The sequence below is a fragment of the Centroberyx gerrardi genome, chromosome 2, assembly GCF_048128805.1.
Source record: "Centroberyx gerrardi isolate f3 chromosome 2, fCenGer3.hap1.cur.20231027, whole genome shotgun sequence".
NCBI lineage: Eukaryota > Metazoa > Chordata > Actinopteri > Beryciformes > Berycidae > Centroberyx > Centroberyx gerrardi.
The window spans coordinates 31,301,599-31,326,347 of NC_135998.1; the positions used below are offsets into that span (position 1 = coordinate 31,301,599).

At 41.1% G+C, this 24,749-nt stretch overlaps 1 protein-coding gene across 2 annotated transcripts in view; it reads right to left on the minus strand.

Moving 5' to 3' along the window:
• ror2 (receptor tyrosine kinase-like orphan receptor 2) overlaps positions 1–24,749 on the minus strand; it is a 78,844-nt gene that overhangs the window by 11,053 nt on the left and 43,042 nt on the right. For both annotated transcript variants that reach the window (XM_078286825.1, XM_078286822.1), the window contains exons 3-4: positions 9,738–10,025; positions 9,201–9,231 (exon numbers count right to left, since the gene is read on the minus strand). In XM_078286825.1, the coding sequence (XP_078142951.1) occupies positions 9,201–9,231; positions 9,738–10,025 (319 nt within the window). The remainder of the gene's footprint in view (positions 1–9,200; positions 9,232–9,737; positions 10,026–24,749) is intronic.

Here is a 24,749-nt window from a genome sequence, read left to right on the forward strand (position 1 = left end):
GTTAATTCAGCTTTTTCATTTATGAAATCACTCAGTAGTTAACCCGTCGTTTTCACATGGCTGCTACATCTCTGGAGAAATAGGAAGCCCAGAATCACAGAGGTCAAAGCTATAACAGCTCTGCTCACAGACTTGTCAGCCAACAGATTCTATAAAAGCAAACCCACAACTTCGGAAGGCTAAGCCTCAATGACGTACACTCCAAGAAACTTCATGCTGGAGTGTCCTATGACTGCCCTTTTTCCAATGGAAAAATTTTGATTTTTTTTTTAAAAGCCTGGAGTAAGGAGTTCATTGGCTGGGTGCTGATTTCAACTGAAGATTGCGGGTTTAAGATCCAAATCCTCTCAGATCTGTTGTTCTTTTCCAGCGCTAGCGCTTCCTACTGGAACGTTCTTACTGTACCGCACCAATAGCAAGCAAGGACATCCCATTTTGCAAAATCCAAGAACAGCAATTATGAAATACCTGATACTAATCTCTTAACTCATTCTCACACAACTATTCGGAAAGCAAGAAACTCAAGGATGTGGTTACTCATGAACCACGACCCAAACAGAGTCTATTCTTCTGCTTATATAACAATTGTTTCCCTATGCATTCTACTATGGTGGCCCACAACGGTAAGATCATTACCCACCATGCAAAATAATTAAATTTTTACCGGTCTCTTGGTAACACTTTAGATTAGGGAACACATTATCATGCCTATTAGTAGTGTATTGGTTCATTATTAGTCATTACAAACCACCTATTAGCATCTTATTCTGCACTATTGTATTCTATAAGTTTACCCCATTAACTATGGTTTTTCCCTCAAGTCTTTTATTATGTTTTGTTCAGTATGGGGCTTATAAGGTGCTAATATCACATATTATTGAGTGAAATTATTAAACTATTGAGAGAAAACCCATACTTAATAGTTAATATGTGAGCTAGAGCTATGGAATTGTATTACCACTCAAAAAGAAATTTCTCTCCCAGCAACAAATCTACTGTAACTTCATTTTCAGTTGTTTTTGGCTCTCTTTATTTTTCACATAGCAGCAATGTCATCTTAAATGTATTCTGAGTCTGAGTCATATTTCATAGCAGTAATTGTCTGATTTAATAACACTGGCTTTGAGGTGAAATCTTCTTTCTGTTGCCAGTCCCACTACATCAGTGATTTGCAACCTTTTCTATCTCAAGGACCCCTAATTTAGTCCACATTAGGGCCACAGACCCCCATTTGATGAGATTTCATCTCTTGGACCCAAATCTGAGAATATTTTTATTGTTAGATATGATTTTGTCCAGAATTCCATGACTATCTGTATTGCAGGTAGAGAGATAACAGAGAAACTATGATCAAAACAGTCTTTTCTTCTACATTCTCTAATTGTGTTAACTTGAAGTTTAATTCATCAATTTGCTGGGGACCCCCTGGAACTCCCGCAAGGACCCCTGGTGGTCCCCAGTCCCCACGTTGAGAACCACTGCACTACATGACATGACACTGCATTTCCTACCACCACAGTTTGAAAAAACATGTAGGGGAAACACTGTTGGAGCCTTATGGTAAAAAGAGTCCAGTGACCAATCAAAACTTCATGGGAGCTGCGATAAGAAGTGACAGTTTCCACTCTCTTTGAAGGAAAAAAAGGAGAGGACAGTGGTGTAAAAACAAAAACCCTGATCTCCTGTATGGTGAAAATCTGCACAGCATGTGTATTGCTTTATTCACAGTGTTGCCTTTCTCTATCTACGATTATCTTAGTCTGCCAAAAGCCTGACCTCATTCACAGGAAAACAACTCCACCGTTAGAAGAAAACTCTGTCAGGTTGCCTTGTAATCAGTCCCAGACATCTACTAGCAAGCCCCAGCCTTCATAAATCAATGTAGGCTATCTCCGGAGTCCAAACAGGAGAGTGCTTTTGCTTTGTGTACTGTGTATCTGTGCTTGTTTTCTCTTCACCTCGAATGCTCTTCACAGTGATTATCATTAACACCTACAAATATATAGTATACCAGGCACACCAGAAGTTATGAAATCAAGAGGCCCAGATTTGAGAACTTTGAAATGAAAACCAACCAATTGTGAGGGTGTGTTAAGCATGGGCAAAATGTAAAGTAAGCCGATTCATAATAAGCATGGGCCTCGGTGGTTTGCCCTCAACCCAAGCAAAGGAAATGCAGGAGTTGATGTTGCAGATAAGCCGAGGAACGAAATTGCTTGTGGTGGACATCAAAGGAGACGGAGGAAAAAAACAAATCCTGGCATTCCTCAAGGGACTATGTGTCAAGGCTTTGTCTGGCTGTACTGTAAACATAAAGTGGAGTTATTAGACCCAGACACGGCCATGAGAGAAATTTCCAAAGCTCGACTGCTATGGCAAAGGTCCGAAGGTCGCAGGATTCCCAATGTTTCTACTTATCGCTACACATTTAATGACAAATGTTTGACAGTATCTCTTGCTCGTGGTTTGACTGTACAAGACGTGTGTGATTTAGATCGCAGACAGTGGGGCCGGTGACTGTAATGGTGTGGTGGGCTGTACAATAGTGTCTCTCACAAGGAATTTCTTCGGTGTTCAGTTCCCATTTGCTTCAAGTACCGGAGAGGTCTATTGTCAAAGACAGCTGTCGATGCTTAAGTCCCACAGTCACATATGGTTATAATTTGACTCCAGCTTGGATTGACTGCAGGAGGGTTTTTGCCCAAGATAACATTTGAAGACCTAAGTTTAAAGGGGCCATATTATAGGAATTCAAATTTTCCTTCATTTACACGCAACTATGATCAGAGATGTTTAATGTAGACATTGCTACGTTTTGATTTTGTTTGAGTGTTTAAATTTAAAGAGTAACTAAACCTCAAATCCAAATCTGTGGTGAAGACTGATACCTAATAGTGAAAAGTAGGGTACTGAACTGGCCATCAGCTATTGGCTGGTCTTTGTGCCAGGTGATGTCACCACCTGTTGTACTCTGTAGAGGGTGACATCACCTGGCACCAAAGACCAGCCAATTACAGATGGCCAGTTCAGTACCCTACTTTTCACCATTAGGTGTCAGGCTTTGGGTTTGGGGTTTAGTTACTCTTTAATGTTATTGCATTTTCAAAAATCCCTCCTTTTTCCCAGTCAGTTTCAGGCTCGTTTGAGATGAGCAAGTCCTGCGCAGTTTTGACCAGCGCCTTGCTTGGTCTGTTGCATGATGGTTAGAAAAGTTCTCCGGCTTGCTCCACCGACCCGACTGCCCGAGCCACGTAAATCTCACGGGACCGAGGATGATGGGAAACACCTCATTGGCTCATCACAGTTTCATCACACCACCCACAATAAAATGAAGAGACTTCAGTTTTTATATCTATTCCAAGATGTTACTCCATGAGCCGTCAGGCAGCAACCAAATGTATTTATTAGTATGTATTGGGCCGTATACCATTTGATTAGTACGCTCCAGACATATAATGCATTTTCCATAAATGCCACCTCTCTGAAATGCCTACACCAAAATAAAAATAAAACCACTGAATAAACTAGACTGGGAAGTAGCATGTGAAAGTCTGGGTAGGCTACTTAACCCGCTTGTATCCATTTATTAATGAAAATTAAAACACTTGCTTCATTATTGTGAGGGGCTACTTATAGGATTTTTCAGTTGTCATCAAGGCTCCCCCTCACTGCTAAATATCAGTCCTCAGTGGTCCACTTGTAATTTGAAATTGGTTTTAAGATCCATTGCAATAATGTGTCTGCCAGATAATTATGTTTGGATTCAAACAGTTTCTATCACAGTTTGGTTTGAGCAGTGAGTGTGGGAGGCGGTAATGCACCCTTTAAGTTGTTTACCAACCGGCGTTAAACAAAACTGAAGAAGAAGAAGAAGAGCAGTGAATGTGCTGTCGGGAGTGTTGGGCTTGTTGACTCCTCGCCTGACTGCACTTGGCTACTCTCGTCTATTTTCCAATCATCTCAGTCACGTACCTACTAACTCCAGTAAACACATCACAGCTGGACTCGGTCCTGATTGGCTCCCTTCACTAAAGAATTACTGAAATCCGTCCAATCGGGTCACTTTGCAGCATTTGAACTGGAAAGCCTCCAGTTCACTCAGCAGGTTTACCTCATTTGAATTAGAGGAGCTGCTGTTTACAGCCAATCAGGGTCCAGTATTGTGAGGACTTAGTGCTCAAATTCATTCAATAAGTACCTTTTTAACTAAACATTATTCTTGTCCTGAGCTGTAGCGACTATTAATGAAGTTTCTTTAGTTTCCTACATCATTTTGGCCAAAAAATTATGAGAAAGGAAAATTAAATATCTACATACAGTAAATATACAACAGAGGAATGGAAAGGCAGATGCACAGAAAATGTATTCTCCCAAAATTTTGCCTTCATGTGGTGTCGAAATTCTCAACGGCATTTGATCTCTCAGCGCATCTACTTATGCAAAGCTGAACCTTCTGTCTCTGTCACGAGTTAACCGCTGCTTATCCCTGTCATTGCGATAAATATATAAAAAAAAAAATCTGGAACCTATAATTATAGGAGAAGGTCTTATAGAGAGAAAACTTCAAAGCAATAAAGTCAGCCTCGCTATGTGGGTTTCGATTGCACATCAGAGGAGGCACACGAGGAACTCATTTATCGACATTATCCGAGGCGTGCTGTGCGGTTGCTCTGCAGGGATATTTTTCGGAACCAGAAAAAAAAAGGACAAAGCTTATGTGAAGAGGTGCGCTAGGTATGCAATCTGGGTGCACATACATCAACTCATTCATGTCTGCAGAGCCAGACATTTTGCCAGACAGAGAGAGAACGCAACACAGCGTGCCATATGAAATTCCTTGGCTGGAAATCTTATGCTCGGAAATGCTGTTTAGACATTTCACATGGTGGCTCCAAAAGCGGAGGTGTACGGAGAGGAGTGGTGTTTGTGTTGGATTCTAGAGAGTGAAGAGAGAGAGAACGAGGGCAGGAGAAGGATAAAGCTGCGGAGCTGGAAAACACGGGGAGACTTTAGTAAATTAGAAAAGAAACTTGCGAATGAAGCCCAGGGTAAATGTGGGAAAACAGGCACTGAAATTACAATAGGACAAACAAGATATTAACCACAACATCTGCCAGTTGCTGCGTTGTACAAACAAACATGAGAGAAACTTCATTTCATAGACCGGAAATGAAACATAACCATTTTTTAAGTTACACTCACGCTATTCCAAAACAAACCATGAGAAATTAATTAGCGAGCGGCGACGATCTTTTAAGAGCACGGTTGTGTAAACGGGTATTCGGTCAAAGTGACATGTTGAAGCTGTTCAGCAGCCTGGCCCTGCAGCCAGTTACAGCCTTGACATTCTCCACATGGCTTCCAAACAACGGCTGTTGTTGCGAGGACGCTGGATGCTGGAAACACTCCCCGGGTAACGCTTTGTTTTCCGGCTCCGCAGTTTCCTAATCATTTCCTAGAAAGGAACTGTTCATTTCTTAGGAAGTTTCCTTACGGGGACATCTAATACCTGTCAAACTTCTCAAAAAGTTCATGTTGTAATATCAGTGTCTATAAATGTTTATTATGTTGTGCTGTCTATCTGTCTTATGATGTCAACTATGTTGTAAAGTCTTGTTTGTGGATCCAACCAAGACTAGGAATTGCTGAGGCACTAGCTAATGGGGATCCTAATAAAGAATTAGGTGTGCAGTAAATTTCCTACTGAGGTGATTGTGATAGTTTATGGCTGCTTAATTAACTTTGACCAAAGTCATCAAACCAACTAAACAAGGCACAAATGCAGTTCTATGGGGCATTAAATTAGGTGTAATAATAATAACACAGGACCACATAGGGTTGCCATTTACCCATGGGCATGTGGTTTGTCGGTCTAATTGGGAAAGCTGAAGAAAAGTTCATTTTGGTCCCCTGTATTGAATTAAAAAGTCTAACATAGTGGCTTTGGTGGCCAAAGACAGGATTATTGTAACCGCAATGCTTTGGCTTCACCACCGGATGGCAACAATGAAGAACAATGATAAGGGATGCTCAGCAGGGTGGTCCTCCCTCAGCACCGTGTTAGTAAGTCTAAAAGTGGAGAGCTTCAGTTGTAAAGTGGAAAACGCTGTGACCTTTTCCCGGCTCCACTGAAGTTTATTTTAACAGGAAAAACTCCCTGTCCTCCTGTGTGGGTGAGAGTGACGGCCTTATTTCTACTTCCAGCAGCTGCTTCTTTCACCTTAAAGGCAGACACTGTAAGCCAAACAGTTCATGCTGAGACAAAGTGTGTGTGTTGCTGTTCAAATTGTGTTTATAGTGATATTTTCCTTTTGGATCACCTTATTGCTGTAAATTAATCAGAAAACAGAAAATAATACATTGTAGCTATGTTACAGTTGCTGATTTCTGGCCAAAATAATAGGAACACCAGTTTTGCATAAAAGATAAAAGAGCTGTCACGGGTTTGTTAAGCAAAACATGCACCCGATGTTCTTAATCTGATTATCTACACTGTTCTGTGACATTTAGATTATGGCTCAGTTTTTTGATGAGCATTAATCATAATGAACTATTGATCATATTATTATCAAATAATAATAATTTATGAATCAAATGCTGATATTTTGCCAATAATAAATGAGTTATTATTTGATAATAATATGATCAATAGTTCAGTATGATTAATTGTCATGCTCATCAAAAAACTGAACCATAATCTAAATGTCACAGATTAAGAACAGGGGGTGCAGCAGGTTTTGCTTAACAAACAAGTGACAGCTCTTTTATGTTTTATGGAAAACTGTGTTCCTATTATTTTGGCCAGTGAGTGTATATAGCAACACTAGTGTGTGATAAGCAATGTCACCCAAAAGTGTCTCTGTTGCAAACTATTTGATGCAAACAAATGGAAACAAGGAGAACATGGGCAACATTTCTCTGGATGTAGGAAATGGACGGTCAGTCAGTTAGCAGTCAGTTGCTGTTTCATGCGTGTGTGTACACAAGTGCTACTGTCAGTGTCCCTCCAGACTTGGCGCTATTTATTTTAATGTGGCTGGCGAACAATCAGGATCTTAAACAGAAGGTGGCAGCCAGCCTTCTCAAGCAAGAGCCTGCATGATCCAACCCAGAAGGGGCCTTTTGTTTGGGAAAAGGGGGATCCCATCTAAACTATGCTGCGCTTATGGTGGTCTCTCTCTCTCTCTCTCTCACTTACTCACTGTATGTGTGTATGTGGTGACAGGTCAGAGAGCGAGCGCTTGTTCTTAATGGGGGACACTAAAGGCCATTGAACCAGACTGGCCTTGAGGAAAGCAAAGAGACTGTGATTTATGTTGGCCAGAGTCTCTGTTATGTTAGACATGATCTGTGAGGCGTGTGTATGTGTGTGTGTGTGTGTGTGTGTGTGTGTGTGACTGGTGTGAATGAGACGGAACAGAAAGCTTAGCTGTGAGAGAGTCTGTACTCGGTAATATCTACTGAACAAGCTTAGTATAGTGCCATGAAACAATCATAAAAGGTTTGGCGAAGACACTGTCCAGCTCGTGTGTCTGACACACATCCTGTCTTTAAAGTTGCAATAAGCAATTTTCCAACCACTAGAGGGCGACAGAAACACAACACTTTTGTAAATAAAGCACAGCAAAGCTGCTGGAGTACGGAGGCCCCAAAGGACAAAGCTAGCGAAGCACCGTGCATAAAGGCTAACAGCTAAGCTAACCGTACCTACGGAGAAGTGTCGCCGGTTAACAGTCTCGCTTTGCCAGAACTTTCTCCCACTGAAGTTTACATATCCCACAATGACAATGAAGAGGTAGGTAGCAAGTTTGCTAGTTGAACACGTTTACTCGCTCACTTCATTGATTCAGCCATTACGAAAAAAAATTTCAGGAATGAGAGGGGGAGAGAGCCGCTTTCAAACAGCGAGGGAGGAGACAAGCTAGTTTTAAAAAATGAAAAGCTCCTGAACGGACCGGGAGGAGCTTCGTTCCGGAGCGGAATTTGACAACAAGCTTTAGAAAAGAGGTGAAAACAGCAACACAGCTGCTGCTGTGTGGATATTAGCTTATATCATTATGTCTCAATGAAATCTCCACATAGCACACGTTAGGTTCAGGATTGGTTATAAGGTCTGCTATCGCTTATTGCAGGTTTAACACAACATGTTAAAGATGGACAGTCATATTGTTAGCATGCTGATGAGATAAGCTCCCTGGAAGAGGCTTTTAAAAACAGTCGGTCTCGCCAAGGACATGAATCAGAGCAGCACAGTCTAAACCACCAGCTGGCATCTGACTGCTAGCGAAGGAATCTATTCTGAGCCCTGAGTTGGTGACTCAAGCCCCGCAAGACAGCGAGAAGAAAAGCTGGATGTCTGCTGCCCTGATGGTTTGGATGGATCAATCAGTGCAGCATGGCAGAGAGTCTCCGGCTACATTACAAATAGCAGAGTCAGTGAAGGCTGTGAAGGTATGATGGTGAGTGGGCATGTTTATGCAAGCCCATTTTGAGCTTCTGGCATGCACTTACATCCACACACACACACACACACACACAGACACATTTGTATCATTATACCTCTGGGGATGTTCATTGACTACATGCATTTTATAACCCCTGACCCTAACCCTCACCACTACATGCTTAATATTAACCCTTACCTTAACCTAAACCTAACCCTAATCTTAACCCTAAACCTAAATCCTAATCCTAAACTAACTTTAACCTTAACCCTTAAGGCCCATTCACATCTAGAACAATAACTATAAAGATAGTTGCATGTCTGTGTTCCCACTACAACGATAACTATAAAAACATCCAAAACGATAACTATATTTTTGGATGCAGAGACAACAAAACATTTTCAACCAATCAAATTAAAGTCATAAGAAAGAAGAGGCAGAGAATTCAGCAGCTCACTGCAGTGATGCTTCGTCTGCTGAGGAATAACTGATCACATACAGTATATTGTTCTAGTGTGAATGCTTGAGGAACAATGTATTGTCATAGTTTATAATTATCTTTATAGTTATCGTTCTAGATGTGAATGGGCCTCTACTTCTAATGCTAACCCTAAACCTTGTAGAAGTGAGGACCAGCCAAAGTGTCCTCATTTTGGAGGATTTTCCCCGTCCTCCTATCTTTGTGAGGATATTTGGTCCTCATAAAAATACAAGAACACACACACACACACAGATGTGCAGAAGGTAATCACTTACGGTTCATCTGGGCCATGTGTAGGTAACTGTCCTGTGGAGCACAAGAGAAGCAGAGTGTTAACAAGACCTAGGCTATTTGGCTCTATGAAACCAAATACAAAAGCCTAATACAGCTTATTGGTTACTTAAAGCAATATCCTGCTCCCATCACATAATTGTTAGCTATTTCATTTTTTTATTATTCATTTATCAGTGAAGTCCTGCATACTGGGTTCATCATAGCTATTAATGCAACTTTAGGAACAATAGATATAGACAATGAAAAACACCCAGTCGGGAGGGTCACTGATGACATCACCAATCAATAGGAAACTCTTGAGTCCAATGAGCTGTCACAATTCTCAATGTGGTTTCAGAATCAATACATATGCCTATATATGTTCAAAAAACCAGAAAACCAGGAAAGGTGGAGGGGCTTAAATGAATTCACCACTGGACAGTGGTGAATGAGTTGGGATGAACAAAAATACACAACGGAAAAACAGCCAATCATGAAAGGGAGAGGGGCTTAAATGACAGGCTGATCATACACCTTACCTAGTTTGACGTAAAGGACCCCCGTGGCTGAGATCACCTTCACAGAGTTGGATGCTACACACTGATAGTAGCCGGTGTCTGTGGTGTCCAGGTCTTGGATGCGGAGCTTGGAGCCTGCCTCTGTTTTGCGGATGGAGATTCGTCCCTGCTCCTGGACCACCGGGGCATCGTTCTTCAGCCAGCGGATGGTCGGTCGTGGGTTTCCCGTCACCTTGCAGTGCAGCGTGGCTGTCTGGCCCTGGAAGTGGGTGATGTTGTTGACCTGCTCCTGGAACTCCAGGAAATAACCTTGAGGAGGCGAACCACAAGGTGTTAAAGGTTAGAGGTGACATACAGAGGGTTTTGGGGTGTAGTGACATTTGCAAGTTTATAGCATATTTATGAAGATAATACTGACAATGACAGTGAGATGGCTGAAAGCTACAACCAGAATACAGCTAGGGGCATCTTAAAGCAGTTAGAAGCCCTTGCAAATTAAATCACAGCATACAAATAACCAGAACAAAACTGTTTAGGCAGGCTACTGTTGACGTTTGTCTGTACTTTCTGCTGACTGTCTACCAGTGAATCTACTGAAGCCAAGACACTCAGTTGAACAGTCAAACTATTTCCTCTGTTTGGGCTGAGCCTATCACTGCCTATCACAGATTTCCAAAGAACAATGGAGATAATAATAGCGTTCTCACAAAACCAGAATTCTGACTTTGATATCAATTTTAATAATAATGAATTCATTAATAAAAAATATATTACTACGGTACCACGGCAAACAAGGAAAACCATCAACCAATGCCACAGAAGAGCCATACTGTGGTTCTGTCTATTACAATCCTTTTAACTATTCTTATTTATCGCAGCAGTGTGGCCGTCGAATTGAAATTTCTGTTATCATGACACCACTAGGAGATATGTATGTATGTAAACCTTTATCTAAGTCTCGTTGGAGCGGTTCTGTTAGGCTCCTACATTCCAATGTAATAGTGATGTAATATTGGTAGTTTACTGATGAGTGCTTTGTAGATGAAGATACAGTATATCACGTCTGATCATGTCTTTGAGAGAGTGAGGTCCAGCCAACTCTTGTATACAGTAAGCAGTGGTGTGCGCGATAATTATCACCAGTAATGAATCGAAGAGCGGAGTGGTATACTGCATCTAAGGGCTAAAGGGTAGTAGCAGCAGCATGTCTGTATATTACATAGTCAAGGACATAGTCAATGTCAGTAGTCAGTCTTTTTATACACAAAATAGGGAAGCAGGATTTGTTTCTATACAGATAGGCAACTTTTTTACAACATTATCTGCATGAACCTTAAATGTGAGTTTGTTATCAATCCATATACCTAAGTATTTATAGTATGGAACCAGTGTGGAAGTGCTATTTAGGGTGTTAATCTGGAGTTTGGTGTGGTCGTTTGTCAATGTTTTGGGGAACAGCATATATTTGGTCTTACCAGCATTTAATACAAGTTTAAGATCAGCGAGTGCTTCTTGCACAATATTGAATGACGTTTGCAGATTATCAACAGCCAACTGCATAGAATCAGTGGAACAGTATAGTATTGTGTCATCTGCATAAAGATGTATTTTGCAGGAGTTTAAAGTTGACACAATACCATTAATATAAATAGTGAACAAGACAGGACCTAAAATTGAACCTTGCGGGACACCTTTTGTCACACATAGAAACTCTGATTGAATATCACCCACTTTTACACACTGATATCGATCAATAAGGTAATTATGAAACCAATTACATGTGACAGAGTCAAAGCCAATAAGTGAAAGTCTATGTAAAAGCAGGCAATTATTGACTGTATCAAATGCTTTTGAAAGATCAACAAACAGAGCAGCACATTGTTGATTTTTGTCCAGAGCAGACACAATATCATTGAACACTTTTAAGTATTCAGTAGGAGTCAACATTTCTGTTGCTACTCTCTTAGTTCTTATGGTAACTGCATCCAAAATCAGTGCTAACCAAGTAGCTTACCTGAAAGCTCTCATCGAAGAATATGTTCATTCAAGAGCTGCTATATTTCCTGGTGTGCCACTGAATAAAAAACACCATTATTTACTACACTACCCTGAACCCACACCTCAGTTTGGTCCACTTACCAGACTGTGGACATTGAGGTTTGAAAGTAAGCACACATATTTCCAACAGTGCTCAAGGAAGTTGCATAAATTCAGAAACCTCAGTAGCACATTAGCTCAGAGACATCAGCTGCAAGTATATCTTCAGGCTGGCAGCCTCTTTCCACTGTGCAAATGGAGAGAGCTAATTCATTTGATTGCCAATAATATAATCCCAGCATTCAAGAGGCTGTAAGGATGACAGGCATTATGTATCAAGGCTTCTGGATCACAATACTACAGGATACATCTTTGGAAAAAATGTACAGGTCTACTGATATTGGGCAGCAAAGGGCAAAGTGCTACACTGTTTTGAAAGTCAGCTCTGCAGATGGAAGAGAGAAGTCAGTAAAGTCCTGGGAGACACTGACAGGGATGATATTGACCATGATGGCCTACTTCCAAGAGAAGGAGGATTCACTCTTTCTTCAGGCTGATGTGAGTACTTTTCCTCATTTTGTGAACAGTTATGCCCATTGATTATGATATGACAAAGTATCACTCTTTTTTATTTCTTCTCTGTGATGCTGAGGCCAGTTTCTCACTCCCAAGCACCCCTAGGCTGATTGCTCTTGGTAAGATTGCTAGAATAATGTATATATGGGAGCATACAACCCGGTATCCTTAGTTGTGTCACTTACCCAAATGGGACTGTTAAACAGTAGTGAGCTTGTGTGGATTCTACATCTTGGCAAGATTACTCATTCTCGGGCTGACCAAAGGGCTAATTTGCCTAAATAACTGTGTATTTATCTAGAGAACACTGTTGTGATTGAGTTGAGCCTGTTACCAACATTGGCTCACATTTGGAAAGAATTCTGGACTAATTTGAACAAAAAACAAATTTTAAATCACACTTGTATTCTCTTGAGAGTCGCTGATGAGTTTTCTTTTTAGCAGCCTAGCACCACAGGATTTCACCCAATAACTTACTCACCAATTCAATTACTTTTCTTAATTGTTATATTAACTTCCACTTGTGTAAGACTACAGGCCTCAACGTGCATGTTTTGTAGGGGAGTTCTGCATGCAAAGAAGTGGATGCTGACCATAGAAGGGAAAGTCCACATCCAGCCAATGGACCTGAACTAAACAGACAGTGCGGCAAAGAAGTTAGGCTCTCTGCCACACTGTCTGTCCAGTTCAGCTGCTACTATCTTCAATCTAGAGTACCAAGAAGAGGCAGCCGTTGCTTTGGAGTTTATCCAGAGGTAAGCACATAAGGTCATTTATGAGTGTACGTTTCTTTCCAGAAGTGTTGCAAGACTTGAAAAGGATACTCCACTGCCCTGCAATCCCGGGACTGTACCAAGGCTTATAAAAAGAAGGTTGAGGATTGAGGTTGAGGACTACCAAGGATGGAATGGACTACCAAGAAGTCCATTCCATGCCACTTTCCACAGACCTAACATATGTATATTGGCAGCTGGGACATATCACAAACAGAGTTTTAAAAGTGTTTTACATCAGATTAACAATCAGAAAAACAACAGAAAGTAACAAAGTAACAAAAGTAACGGCCTTGCCAGAGGATCTCAGGCTGCGCTCTGGATCGTACGGGGTTAAAAGGTCTGTGATGTAAGAGGGAGCTAGACCGAGCCGTTCTCTTGAAAGTAATCAATAAAACCTTAAAATCAATTCTAAAACTAATGGGTAGCCAATGAAGGGAGGCTAAGGTTGGTGTGATGTGTTCTGTTCTTCTTGTACAAGATAAAACTGTAAGTACACATACAGTAACATTACGGCAACCAGCTGCCGGTATATTGCTGTGATTTTCACAGCAACGTTTTAACAGTCTCTGGGTGACCAACAATGCAGTCAGGACATCTGGATTAAGTAAAGCAGACATTCATGGTGAAACAAACATTTTCTTCCTCTGGCAGAGTCCTTCTGACCAGAGCTATGGCCTGGTTTAGAAAGACTGGAGATAAAGGATGTTTGTTTTAGCGAGAAAAGTGCTGCAGAGCCAAAGGAGACTGCTGTGTTTTCCTTTGTAGAGTTTTGTTTGGACAGGACATTAAAATGATTCAGGAAGAATTTTGAGAATTGATTGATTAATTTTATATAGTAATAATAAGGTCAACCACAGAGAAACATCCCTGGAGCTCTGGTTGAAGGATGATGTCCCTACTCACTATGCCACCCTGCCACATAACAACAATAACAATAATTTAGTCCATTTATCAAGTTAAACTGGCCATTAAACATCATTTATCAAAAATCTGTATAGCCTAAATTATGATGCTGAAGTTTCTTTGAAAGGAAAGGGGCAAAGTAAAAACATATAACCCAATTTCTGGCAAACGTCATCCTATTTCAAGACGATATAGACCAGTGATTCTCAACCTTTTTCATATCAAGGATCCCTAATTTAGTACACATTAGGCACGGACCCCCATTTGATGAGATTTTGTCTCTCAACCCCAAATCTGAGAATATTTGTATTGTTAGATATGATTTTGTCCAGCATTCCATGACAATCTGCATTGTAGGTAGAGAGATAACAGTGAAACTATGACCAAAATAGTCATTCTTCTACATTCTATAATTGTTATATGAAATAATGGTGAAGTTTAATAATTCATCAATTTCCTGGGGCACGTTGAGAACCACTGATATAGACCACAATCATCAACTGAAATAAAACATCCTTTCACATTATTCATCCGGTAGTCCAGCTATGCTGCAACCTCAACTAATATGCTTTCTCTACTATGCTATGGGCTTCTAGGCTTTCTTGTCAGGGCAAGAGCAAATCAGCCAAAAATAATTTCTTAGAATAAAAGTCAAGTAAAAGTTTGGTGCTTGAAGACCTTCACAGGTCAATATAAATAAAATTATCTGTGTATCTTTTGACTTATCTGAAGAACATGCACACATAACTTAACTCTCAACTTTGACATGCAGCCACAAGGCAAATTTTCCTGCTATGAAACACAAGAGCTCCTTCCATTCTTTGCATTTTTACATGGAAAGAAAAACAAGAGCTCAGCATTTTGGCATCATTATAGCACCTTGTGCATAGACCCAGCTGGTGAAACTGTGTGTGTGTGTGTGTGTGTGTACTGTAGTGAGTGTGTTGTCTGGCACTTTCCACCTCTAAAGCCTAGGTCACGCAATCGTAACGCAGATTCTAAGTGTCATAAAATTATTCAGCAAAATGATCATTGTATTGGTGTCACTGCAAAATACATTTGTGATGTAAATGTAAACTGTAGCTTTTGTGCCATGGAGTATTGACCTAGGCTTAAGTCACTGAGTTGACAAGGGTGAGAGGAGAACAGAGGTGAGAAATATCACAGCATATAACCCCCCCCACCCCTTTCCCCTCCCCGCTCACACTACTCCCTCTTCAGGTGTGTGTGTGTGGGGGGGGGGGGGGGGAGTATGTAGAGAGATGTTGGGGGATGGTGGAAGAGCTTACAAGAAGAGGAAAAGAGAAAAGGTGTTTCAAACTGAGCGTTCAACTACAAGTCACACGTAGGTTGCATGCCTCTGGGTCCAATTTTGTACCATATATGTACCATGTGGTCCAGATTGGAATTCAAAAAATGTGACTCCATGCTTAGAAAACATCAGATCTGTCACATGTGAGGGGAAAATTTGAACTGGGACACTTTCAGCTGCAGTTTGAATGGAGCCTATGACAGCAAAAGTGGTGTGGAACTGTGACTCATCAATATTGCCTTTACTCTGCAGCTCCACAAAAATACAATAACATACATTGCATAGGAGACTAAGAACTAACATGGTCTACTACTTCTTAGCCATGTGATCCTTCTCTGTTGCTGTGTTGCTGGAATAGACCCATATAAACACAAATGACCCAAGTCAAAACTGAACCCTGACCTTTTGCTTAGTCTCCTTCCTGAATAGAGTTCTGTTTCTTTACAGTCTTAAGAGGTAAGATCTGGGTTTGTCATTGACTGAATAGATTCCTATTTACAGTCAATGGCCTGGGGGAAGACGTAGTAACAGGGATAGTGAGAGTTACACACACACACACACACACACACACACACACACACACACACACACACACACACACACACACACAAAAGGGGCAGCCAAGGACAAGCACAGTCTTAGAATGTTGGCCACAATCTGCCTTGTCATTACAGATCACAAACTCACCTCTTCACTATTAGGCTATCATCAGCCCTATAACAATAATAATAATTTCCCCACAGGAATCAATAAAGTCTCATCTCATCTTTCCTTTGTATTTCATCACTTGGCTTCAGAACACTTGGATGATGCTGCACGAGCTGTCTGGAGCAATTTTATGGTCATATTTCTGCCCTTTTTGGAACTCTAAAGAACATGTTCCCAGCCACTGTTGTTTAGGAGAAGGCTGACATGGAGCTGTGCTAACTCGCTTTATGTCATGTGGACATGTACAAACTTCACCGGTGTTTGGAGGTGAGTAGATAATGACAAAATGTTCAATTTTGGGTGAACTATTCCTTGAAAAAGTGTCTAGCCATACAAAATTATCTAGGTTAGCTAGTTAGCCTAGCTGACCTTGCAAGTTCAAACTAGCCGTACTAGCCTATAGCTAGGTAAGCTAGTTATCTAGCCTGCTGACCCTTCAAGATCATGAATGAATGAAAAAATAAATCTTTGTCAGTTACACTTTTATTTATATTTTGACCGTGTTCCTTCTCATTTAAGTTTGCCAGTTAGCTAACTTGTAGTGATGAGTCGATTCATGATTGAGCATTCATTTGAACAATCCCTTACAGAAAAACCACATGCATTTCACATGTGAAACACATGACATCACATGGGCAATATGTGGAACACGTGCTATGTGAAATGTGTGGTTTTGGAACATTTTCAGGTGCTCCACATGTGGTTCTGGAACATTTTCCACATGTAATCATTTTATCACATGGGAAATTCATGTGTTTTTTCTGTAAGGGATGGGTCGATCCAAAAATGGGCATCGGCCACAGACACAACAAACTCAAATTCTAAAACTTCCTACATGACACTCAAACAGCATACTACCTCATGGTGCAAGCATGATACTGAACAATTTGTTCAGTTCATTCAGTTGCAAAATATATGGGTTAGTAGCTTAGTTGCTGAGTCGTCCTTTCCTTTACACTGATGGAACCGTTCAGTTGTTGTATTGGACTGAACAAACCACTTAGTTGCTGTATTGGATTGAATGAATCATGCAGCCACATACGCAGTGCCAAAAGTGGTCAAAAGAGTTTTGTCAAAGTTTTGTGATGGTATTGCTCATTTGTTCGCTGTTGGCTACAAAATTGTCATTCTCACAAAGGTAAATCAAATGAACCGGTCCTGAACAAATTCACTACTGTTGGAGAGGCCAAAAGAATTGAGTTAGAGAATAATTCATCCCACCACTACTAACTTGCACTTCCAAAGCCTGTGGTTCTTTGGCTCCAACCATTGAGGTTTAACTCAACCAGTGAGATTACTTCGGCCTCCAGATCAGCTCTGCCTTTGGAGAACTAAAGCTACAATCTGCAAGTTATGAGTGTGGGTGAAGATGATAGCAGATGAAGAAAAAGAGGATAAGTGGCCTTTGAGGATATGGAAAGAGAACAAGACAGAAATACAGGGACAGAGAAAGGAAAAACAAAAGCAAGACAGAACAAAAGCAACAGCATTAGCAGGCCAAGAGGAGAGTGGGCAGGGTGCCATTCAATATTCCATTTGGAAAATTACTCCAGCACTTTTTTCCCCCCTTTCTTGAGGCACAAAAGGTTGTTGGCTGCTGCCCAGCTGTTGATTCAAACAAATTTGCTTGAAACGGCCTTGGAGTCAGACAGATACATGGTTCTTGTTATCCTCAAGCCATGGCTTCAAAACACTGGTGATTGGGTTTTGTCATTCAGACTGATGACAATCACAGGTGAGAGAGAGAGAGGAACAGCATGAGAAAAATAACAGTTGAATGCAGCAGAGGCCCCTCTTATTGACATTTCATGTGTACTATATGTATGCATGTTTTTAAATCCTCTACATAGTGTGGGGATTGAAAAAAATGAAGATTATCATTAGCCCAACCTTGTATAATTATTAATTCATTAAATATTACACTGGTATGAGCCCCAAAAGCCACATTTAGGACCGTTCTCAAAACTACATATGTATCAGAGTTTGTGTTGATTTTTGGGGATCATTTACTATAATCACTACAAAAAATATTGTAATGTAATGCTTTCAAAATCTGTCTTGCTCTTCAGTCAATCTTCAGAGATCCTAACCCTACCCTTGAGGCCCTGCTAACTCACCTGGTGGCTACACAGATTACTGTATAAGGGAATAAGGAAGAAATGCTTAGAGTAGATAGACAATTATGAATACACACACACATATACACACACTGAGCCATTAAGCCACCCGTCCTCTGCCTCTTCTAACCATCTGAATCTAGAGCAGCAGTCAGCCTCAGGAGTTTACGCAATGGAAAAACAGAGATGTGTGCCCAGCTTCTCATCCCTGCCACAGCAGAGCTCTCCGCAAAGTATAGATGAGTAATGTCACCATTTAGCTCTTTAATTATAACTTCTTCATCCTTCATTTAAGGCTGTAACGCAGCCCTCTGCGCAAGTGAATGAGCGAGCGAGTACAGGGAGGGGAAGGATAGATAAAACAGCTGGTGTGCAGATTCAAAGCAGCTTGACTGTTTGCTTGCAGTAGTGATTAGGTGACATAAAACAAATGACTAGTGCTGACAGAGTATTATACACTTTGGGTGCATCTCTGTCAGCGCCGCAACGCACGGCAAAGTGACAAAATAGGAAGACCTTGAAGCAGGTGAAAAATGAAAAGTGTCACTGTGAGAACTACATCACTATTTTGTGTCAAAACTTCACTGGGCAGTGTGAGAACAGATTATTTTGAATCAATAGCTTAAACTTTCTTTCCAATCGCCATTCTAATACAGTCTGTAATGCAATCCTGCCCCAGCTGCAAGGCAGCATGCTTGCAACTGGGCCCAGTTCCACTAATCCTTGGGGGGATTCAGACATCATCAGTCCTGGTCAAAAGCCAAACTACTTTGTGACTAGTAAGGGACTCTTGTGGTGACACGGTTGTATCAAATACCAAGGCTAAAGTGCTTGATTGATTGGCTCTATCCCCAAGAGATAGAGGTAATGAAAAGCAGCTTCCTCTCAAAGCCTCGTCTCTGGCAACCCTCCAAAGCCTGGTCTACTTGGACCTATCCACCCTGTTAGTCTAAGAAATGACTGTGTAGAAGTAGAGCAAATGACAACCACACTGGTTTAGTCGTTTAAGAATTAATCTAATTTCATCAACCAACGTCACCTATGAACAATGACTTTAAAACTACACCTAAAACTGGTGAACAAAAAATATACAAGTGCGCTAGCGCTTTAAATGTGCTCGGGCATTATGCATATGTAGTGTATGTGTATACACTAAAGGCACTGAGTAGTGGGGAACAGAGCATGACAGGGACAACGCTGACTTTAATGGTGCAATCCGCAATTTGTGCTCAATTTGTGCACATGTGCCCCCTCTCGCGGCTGCGCAGGAGGAATGATAAAATGAATGGGGTTTTCACATAATCGTCCTTGTCACAGTCTACGTTTAATGCAGGATTTTCGGTATTTATGCTCGCAACAAGCCAAACACTTCGGCACATAAGTTGCGGCTTCTACTCCAAGTCTGTGCATTGCTTGGCAACCCTCACTGGGAAGTTACTCTGAGCATTTCACTGTGATGACTCTTCCACTAAATGAAGCATCTCCCTCTAACTATATTAGTTTGCATGTTGCTCAGACATCTAAGAAAGATGGGGGCATCGCTCTAAACTTCAACTCGAGTCTAAACCTTACACCAATCTGAACATTAAGTTCTCATCATGTGAAGTGCTCATTATGTGCCCTTCTACACCTGGTAGCTATAGCCATAATCACGATGGTATCCCGCCACTGCCCGGCAGACCTAGCAACTCTAACTTTTAATTATTGGCCATTTCAAAATTAATCAAAATAATACAACTGATCCCCTTAGTAAGGCTTTCTCGTTGCTTATCGATAAGTTTGGCTTTACTCGATTGTTCCACAAAAAGACCCATTCCAACAGTAAAATTAGCTTGTGGTATTACCATTTCTGATCTAGTAGTTTTGGCATATCCACCAGCATTATCAGACCATTACCTCATTAAATTTCAAACTGAACTGCCCCATCAGCAAACTAACGCAGTTGATACCTACAGCACCCGCCGTATTGATGCTCCCACAGTTGCAAAACTCGCAGATCTTCTGCCCAAAGTTTTGGCCTCTCTCCCTGAGCAAATCAGCTCCTTGTCTAAAGAAACCAACTCGACAATGTAGAAGACCTACTTCTTGCCTCAGATTCTGACTATTTCTCTGTTCTAATCCAACTTGATTTGAGCGTGGCATTCGATACAGTCAATCACAATATACTCCTAGCGAACCACATTGGCATCTGCGGCCCCGCGCTTTCATGGCTTAATTCCTACTTATTGGATAGAATGAATAGTGTTTCACACAACATAATCTCCGAATGCCCTAAAGTTAACTTCGGCGTACAACAACATTCATTGCCAGGTCCTTTGCTTTTCTCTATTTACACACTACCTCTTGCCAAAATTTTCCGTACCCATGGTGTTAAATTTCATTGTTATGAGGACGATACCCAAATCTACCTACCCATTAGGCCTAATGACCATGCACAACTTGCAAACTTACAAGTGTGCCTATCTGTTGTCAAAAAGTGGATGTCATCTAACTTCCTTTGACTAAATACCAACAAAATACCAGCAAAAACATGCTAATTGTTGGCCCTAAAACAACAGTCTTGTGTTGCAGACATCACTTTAAATTTTGGGGACTGCTTAATTACCTAGAGTCCCACAGTTAAAAATCTTGAGGTCACATTTGACCCAGCTCACTCATTCGACTCTTGCATGAAAAATTAAAGTTAGCAAATGAGAGAATCTGGGCTACTGGGTTAAGAAAGTCATGATTAGCAGCTCCCTCAAGCTAACTAGCAATAGGCAGGCTCAATTTGGTCCAAGTTTCAATTAGCTATTGATTCATTGAGCCTACATGTTAAGAAATAATTGCAGGATATGTGTTATATATCACCAGGTTTAAGTAATGGCTGCAACTAGTAACATATTTATTAAACTAACCGATACCTATGCATCATTGGCTCGTTGTCCTTGTGGTCTGTGATTCCGTCCACAGCTCTGTCTGCACCGCACTAAACTTTGCTCAGTGCGCTGACACTGGGAGTGTGAGATGTGAGGACAGAGAGAAGGGGCAATGCACTATACAGACGGATCTCTTTGTGTTTTGTATTTGCTCAAATTGTTTTTCTCGTATTTAGTAACTATTTAGAATGCCTAAAATAAAATAATACATTTATATTGGAAGGGGCATTTTGTTCAATTAAGGGAAAAAGGGCAGGTGCCCAAGCACCCAGAGTGCCCCCTCTGCATGTGCCTGCCTCCAATCGCAGGATGCTGGTTACCTTACTGTCCCTAGAATCAAGATGGCAGTAGAGCGTTCTCGTACCGAGCTCCCTATCTCTGGAACCAACTACGATAAGAGAAGCTACCTCTGTAGAAATCTTCAAATCCAAACTGAAAACCTGTTTATTCTCACTTTCATATGACCTACCATAGCATTGCTTAACTCAGGTCCGACACAGTTTCTCCTCCTACCTTAGCTTAGACAGTATTAACATAAAAATCTGGAAATCTTGGAAATCCAGCATAGGGCTGCCTCCTGGTTGCTGCATGTCTAGACTCATTCTGTGTGTGCGTGTGTCTGTGTGTGGCTGTCTATCTGTCTTTCCTCTTACCCAGACACTGGTACAGTGTTTAAACCTGGCAGTGGATGTGGGTGCTGCTCTAGTTCCTACGGTCGTTACTGCTGGCCAAATTCCCATCTCGGATGCTGTTTCTACTTGCCCTTGTTTCTGTGGACATCAGTGCTGTGGCCCATGTCTCTCTGCCACTCTCTGCCTCATCTGTATGTCATTGTCCATGTTACTGATGTCTATTGTCCATTGTCCATTCCACTGCTTGTCCCGGCACCTATTACACGCACAGCCTCAGCCGTACTGGTGGGGGCTCCCTCTTTTGACTTGGCCTGCCCAAGCTTTCTTCCATTTTTTTTACCTACCTAACCTTACCTAAACCTAATATGGTTTTCTTGGAAGTTTTCCATGTATGCTTTCAGGGTCTAAGGTTGGTGGTGGCGGCTAGGTTATGTAGGGGTAGTCTTGGGTCCTATTTTCTTTGCAATATACATGATTTCCCTAGGTCAGATCATTGGTCACTTTAAATGTATCAGTTACTCAAGAATTGTTATGGTAATTGTTAATTGTTATTCATTGTTATGCAGACGATACACAGCTCTACCTCTCCTTCAAACCTAATCAGTTAGAAAGGTTAGCTGTCTTGCGAGACTGCTTAGCTGCACTTAACTGTGACAAAACTAAGGTTCTTGTTGTTGGCCCGACAGTTTGGCATCCAAGGACTGACTGAGTCCTCTATCAACCTATGTAAAATCATGTTCTAGGAATTTAGGAATTGTTTTTGACCAGCACCTGAACCTTGATCAACATGTCAAGATGCTAACTCGTTCCTGCTTTTTCCAGCTCAGAAACATTTCTAAATTGTGTCTCATCGTGAACTTGAAATGATTATACAGGCTTTTGTTTCATCCAAGATAGATTACTGTAATTCTCTTTTTGTGTGTCTAAACAAATCAGCTTTGGGGAAATTACAACATGTTCAACATGCCGCAGCAAGACTCTTATGCAGATCCAGCCGTAGGGCTCATATCACACCCGTACTGGCCACGCTCCACTGGCTACCTGTGAAATTCAGGATCAAATTCAAAATATTGCCGATTACCTACATTACTTCATGAACAAGCCCCAGCTTATATTCACAAACTCCTGTCCCCTCATTTTACTGGCAGAACTCTTAGGTCATCTGACCAAGGACTACTGGCCATCCCTCAAAATTTAAAACTAGGGGTGACTGGCTTTTGCCACTGTGGCTCCGAGGCTTTGGGATAGCCTTCCTCTGGACTTTAGATTGGCAACCACAGTGGACTATATCTATATCATATATCTTATTTTTCATTGCTTTTATTATTTTTATTATTGTTTATTGTTTTTTGTTAACTTGTGAAGTACTTTGTGACACTCGCTCTTGAAAGGTGCTATATAAATAAACTGTACTTACTTACTTACTTTGCCATCTGGTCATTCATTAAAATCAGAGACATTAAATCTAACATTACTAAATGACATTACTAATCCCTGCAAAAAATCTGGACAGGGCTATGTTCATCTCGTGTTCCTGATGTAGAAACCAGACCTCTCCTGGTAAAACTAATGGTGTCCGGAGAGGAGATAATCCGGGACAGCACCAGCCGGCGAAAAAGCACCAAGTCCGGGGACGTCTGGCCACCCTAAACTAGGATGGTAATGACTTACTACTATAGTAAGACTGTAGCTAGCTCTTCGTCACTAGAAAACCCTTTTGAGTTTTTGGTGCTCTCCATTTGACAAATGTTGAGCCAATATTGATCCGGTGCCGGGTATGGTCATGCACAAGTTTCTTTTCTGTGCACTGTTTCTTAGTTGTAGGTGGAGGATCAGTAGATGTAGGGTCTGACATCATTACCGCTGACCTTATCTTTTCAGGGACATCCCTGCGGCACACGTGACCATAAAGTGGTGAACAGAGCGACCGACTGACCAACCGACAATGCGATCCATAAAGCCCCTGTTGTCGTGGGGCTAAAAACTTGACACTGCCGAGTTTCAGATTATCCTTGAGCCCATATTGTTCTAGCAAGTGCACAAAATCATGGCATCTGCCAGTGGGCTATGTAGCATAAGGACTGGTTTAGGGTATTATTTTGGCTACATTTGTCCATTCATATTATTTTGGTAACATTTATCCATTTATAACGTAGGTCTGTCTCAGTCTGATGGAGCTAAACTCACAAGATGCATGTTTGCAAGTGAAAATTCTTAATTAAGTTAAAGTTGTCAAACCTGAACTATGTACCTTTGTCCTTTTTGTCAAATTGGTGCCCCCCTGTGATTTACACTAATTATCACTCCCTGTCATAGAAAACGATTGCCAAAATATGATATCATTGAGTCACAAAACAGCTAGCTGGTTAGACTCAGTAGAGACTCATTGCAGATTTCATATTGCAGATTGTTTGGGTGATACAAGGGCAATCGTCTGCCATCTTTGTCCTGGGCTCACAGAACATGTAGAATCAATATTTTGGTGCCTCCAGTAGTCTTAAAATTAACTTCCATTGTCTATCCTAGAAGAGGAAGAAGATTATCAAATATCATGCTTTGCCACTATTAAAAAGGTTACAGAATGAAAGCAACAAAAAACTCTGAATGATGCACAAGGCAGATGACTGTCTTACAGATCATCACTGAGCTGATGCATCTTTATTATCAAAAGCACAACAGTCAACAATGAAATCTTTACACTTGGTAAATTTTAAATAATGTAATGTGATTCCATACTGATGACGTTGACTACATGACTACTTACATTTTGCCAACTTTGTTACAGATTTCCAACAGCTTCTACTTATGCGGGGGATTCTGTCCGCCATTAAATTAACCAAATGTATGTGTACCATGACTGTAAACAATGCACCTCAACAAGTCTCACTCAGAGCGCACACCACAGAACTGGAATGAGTAGAAGGGTTATGCTATTCAAATGTGCAGAGAGAGTTGCAGAGGGAGAGTAACTTGCTTACCGTAATGCTACTAAGATATGCGCCTTGAAAAGTGTCACACACAACAAACTAATGAACCAACACGACTCTTATTGAG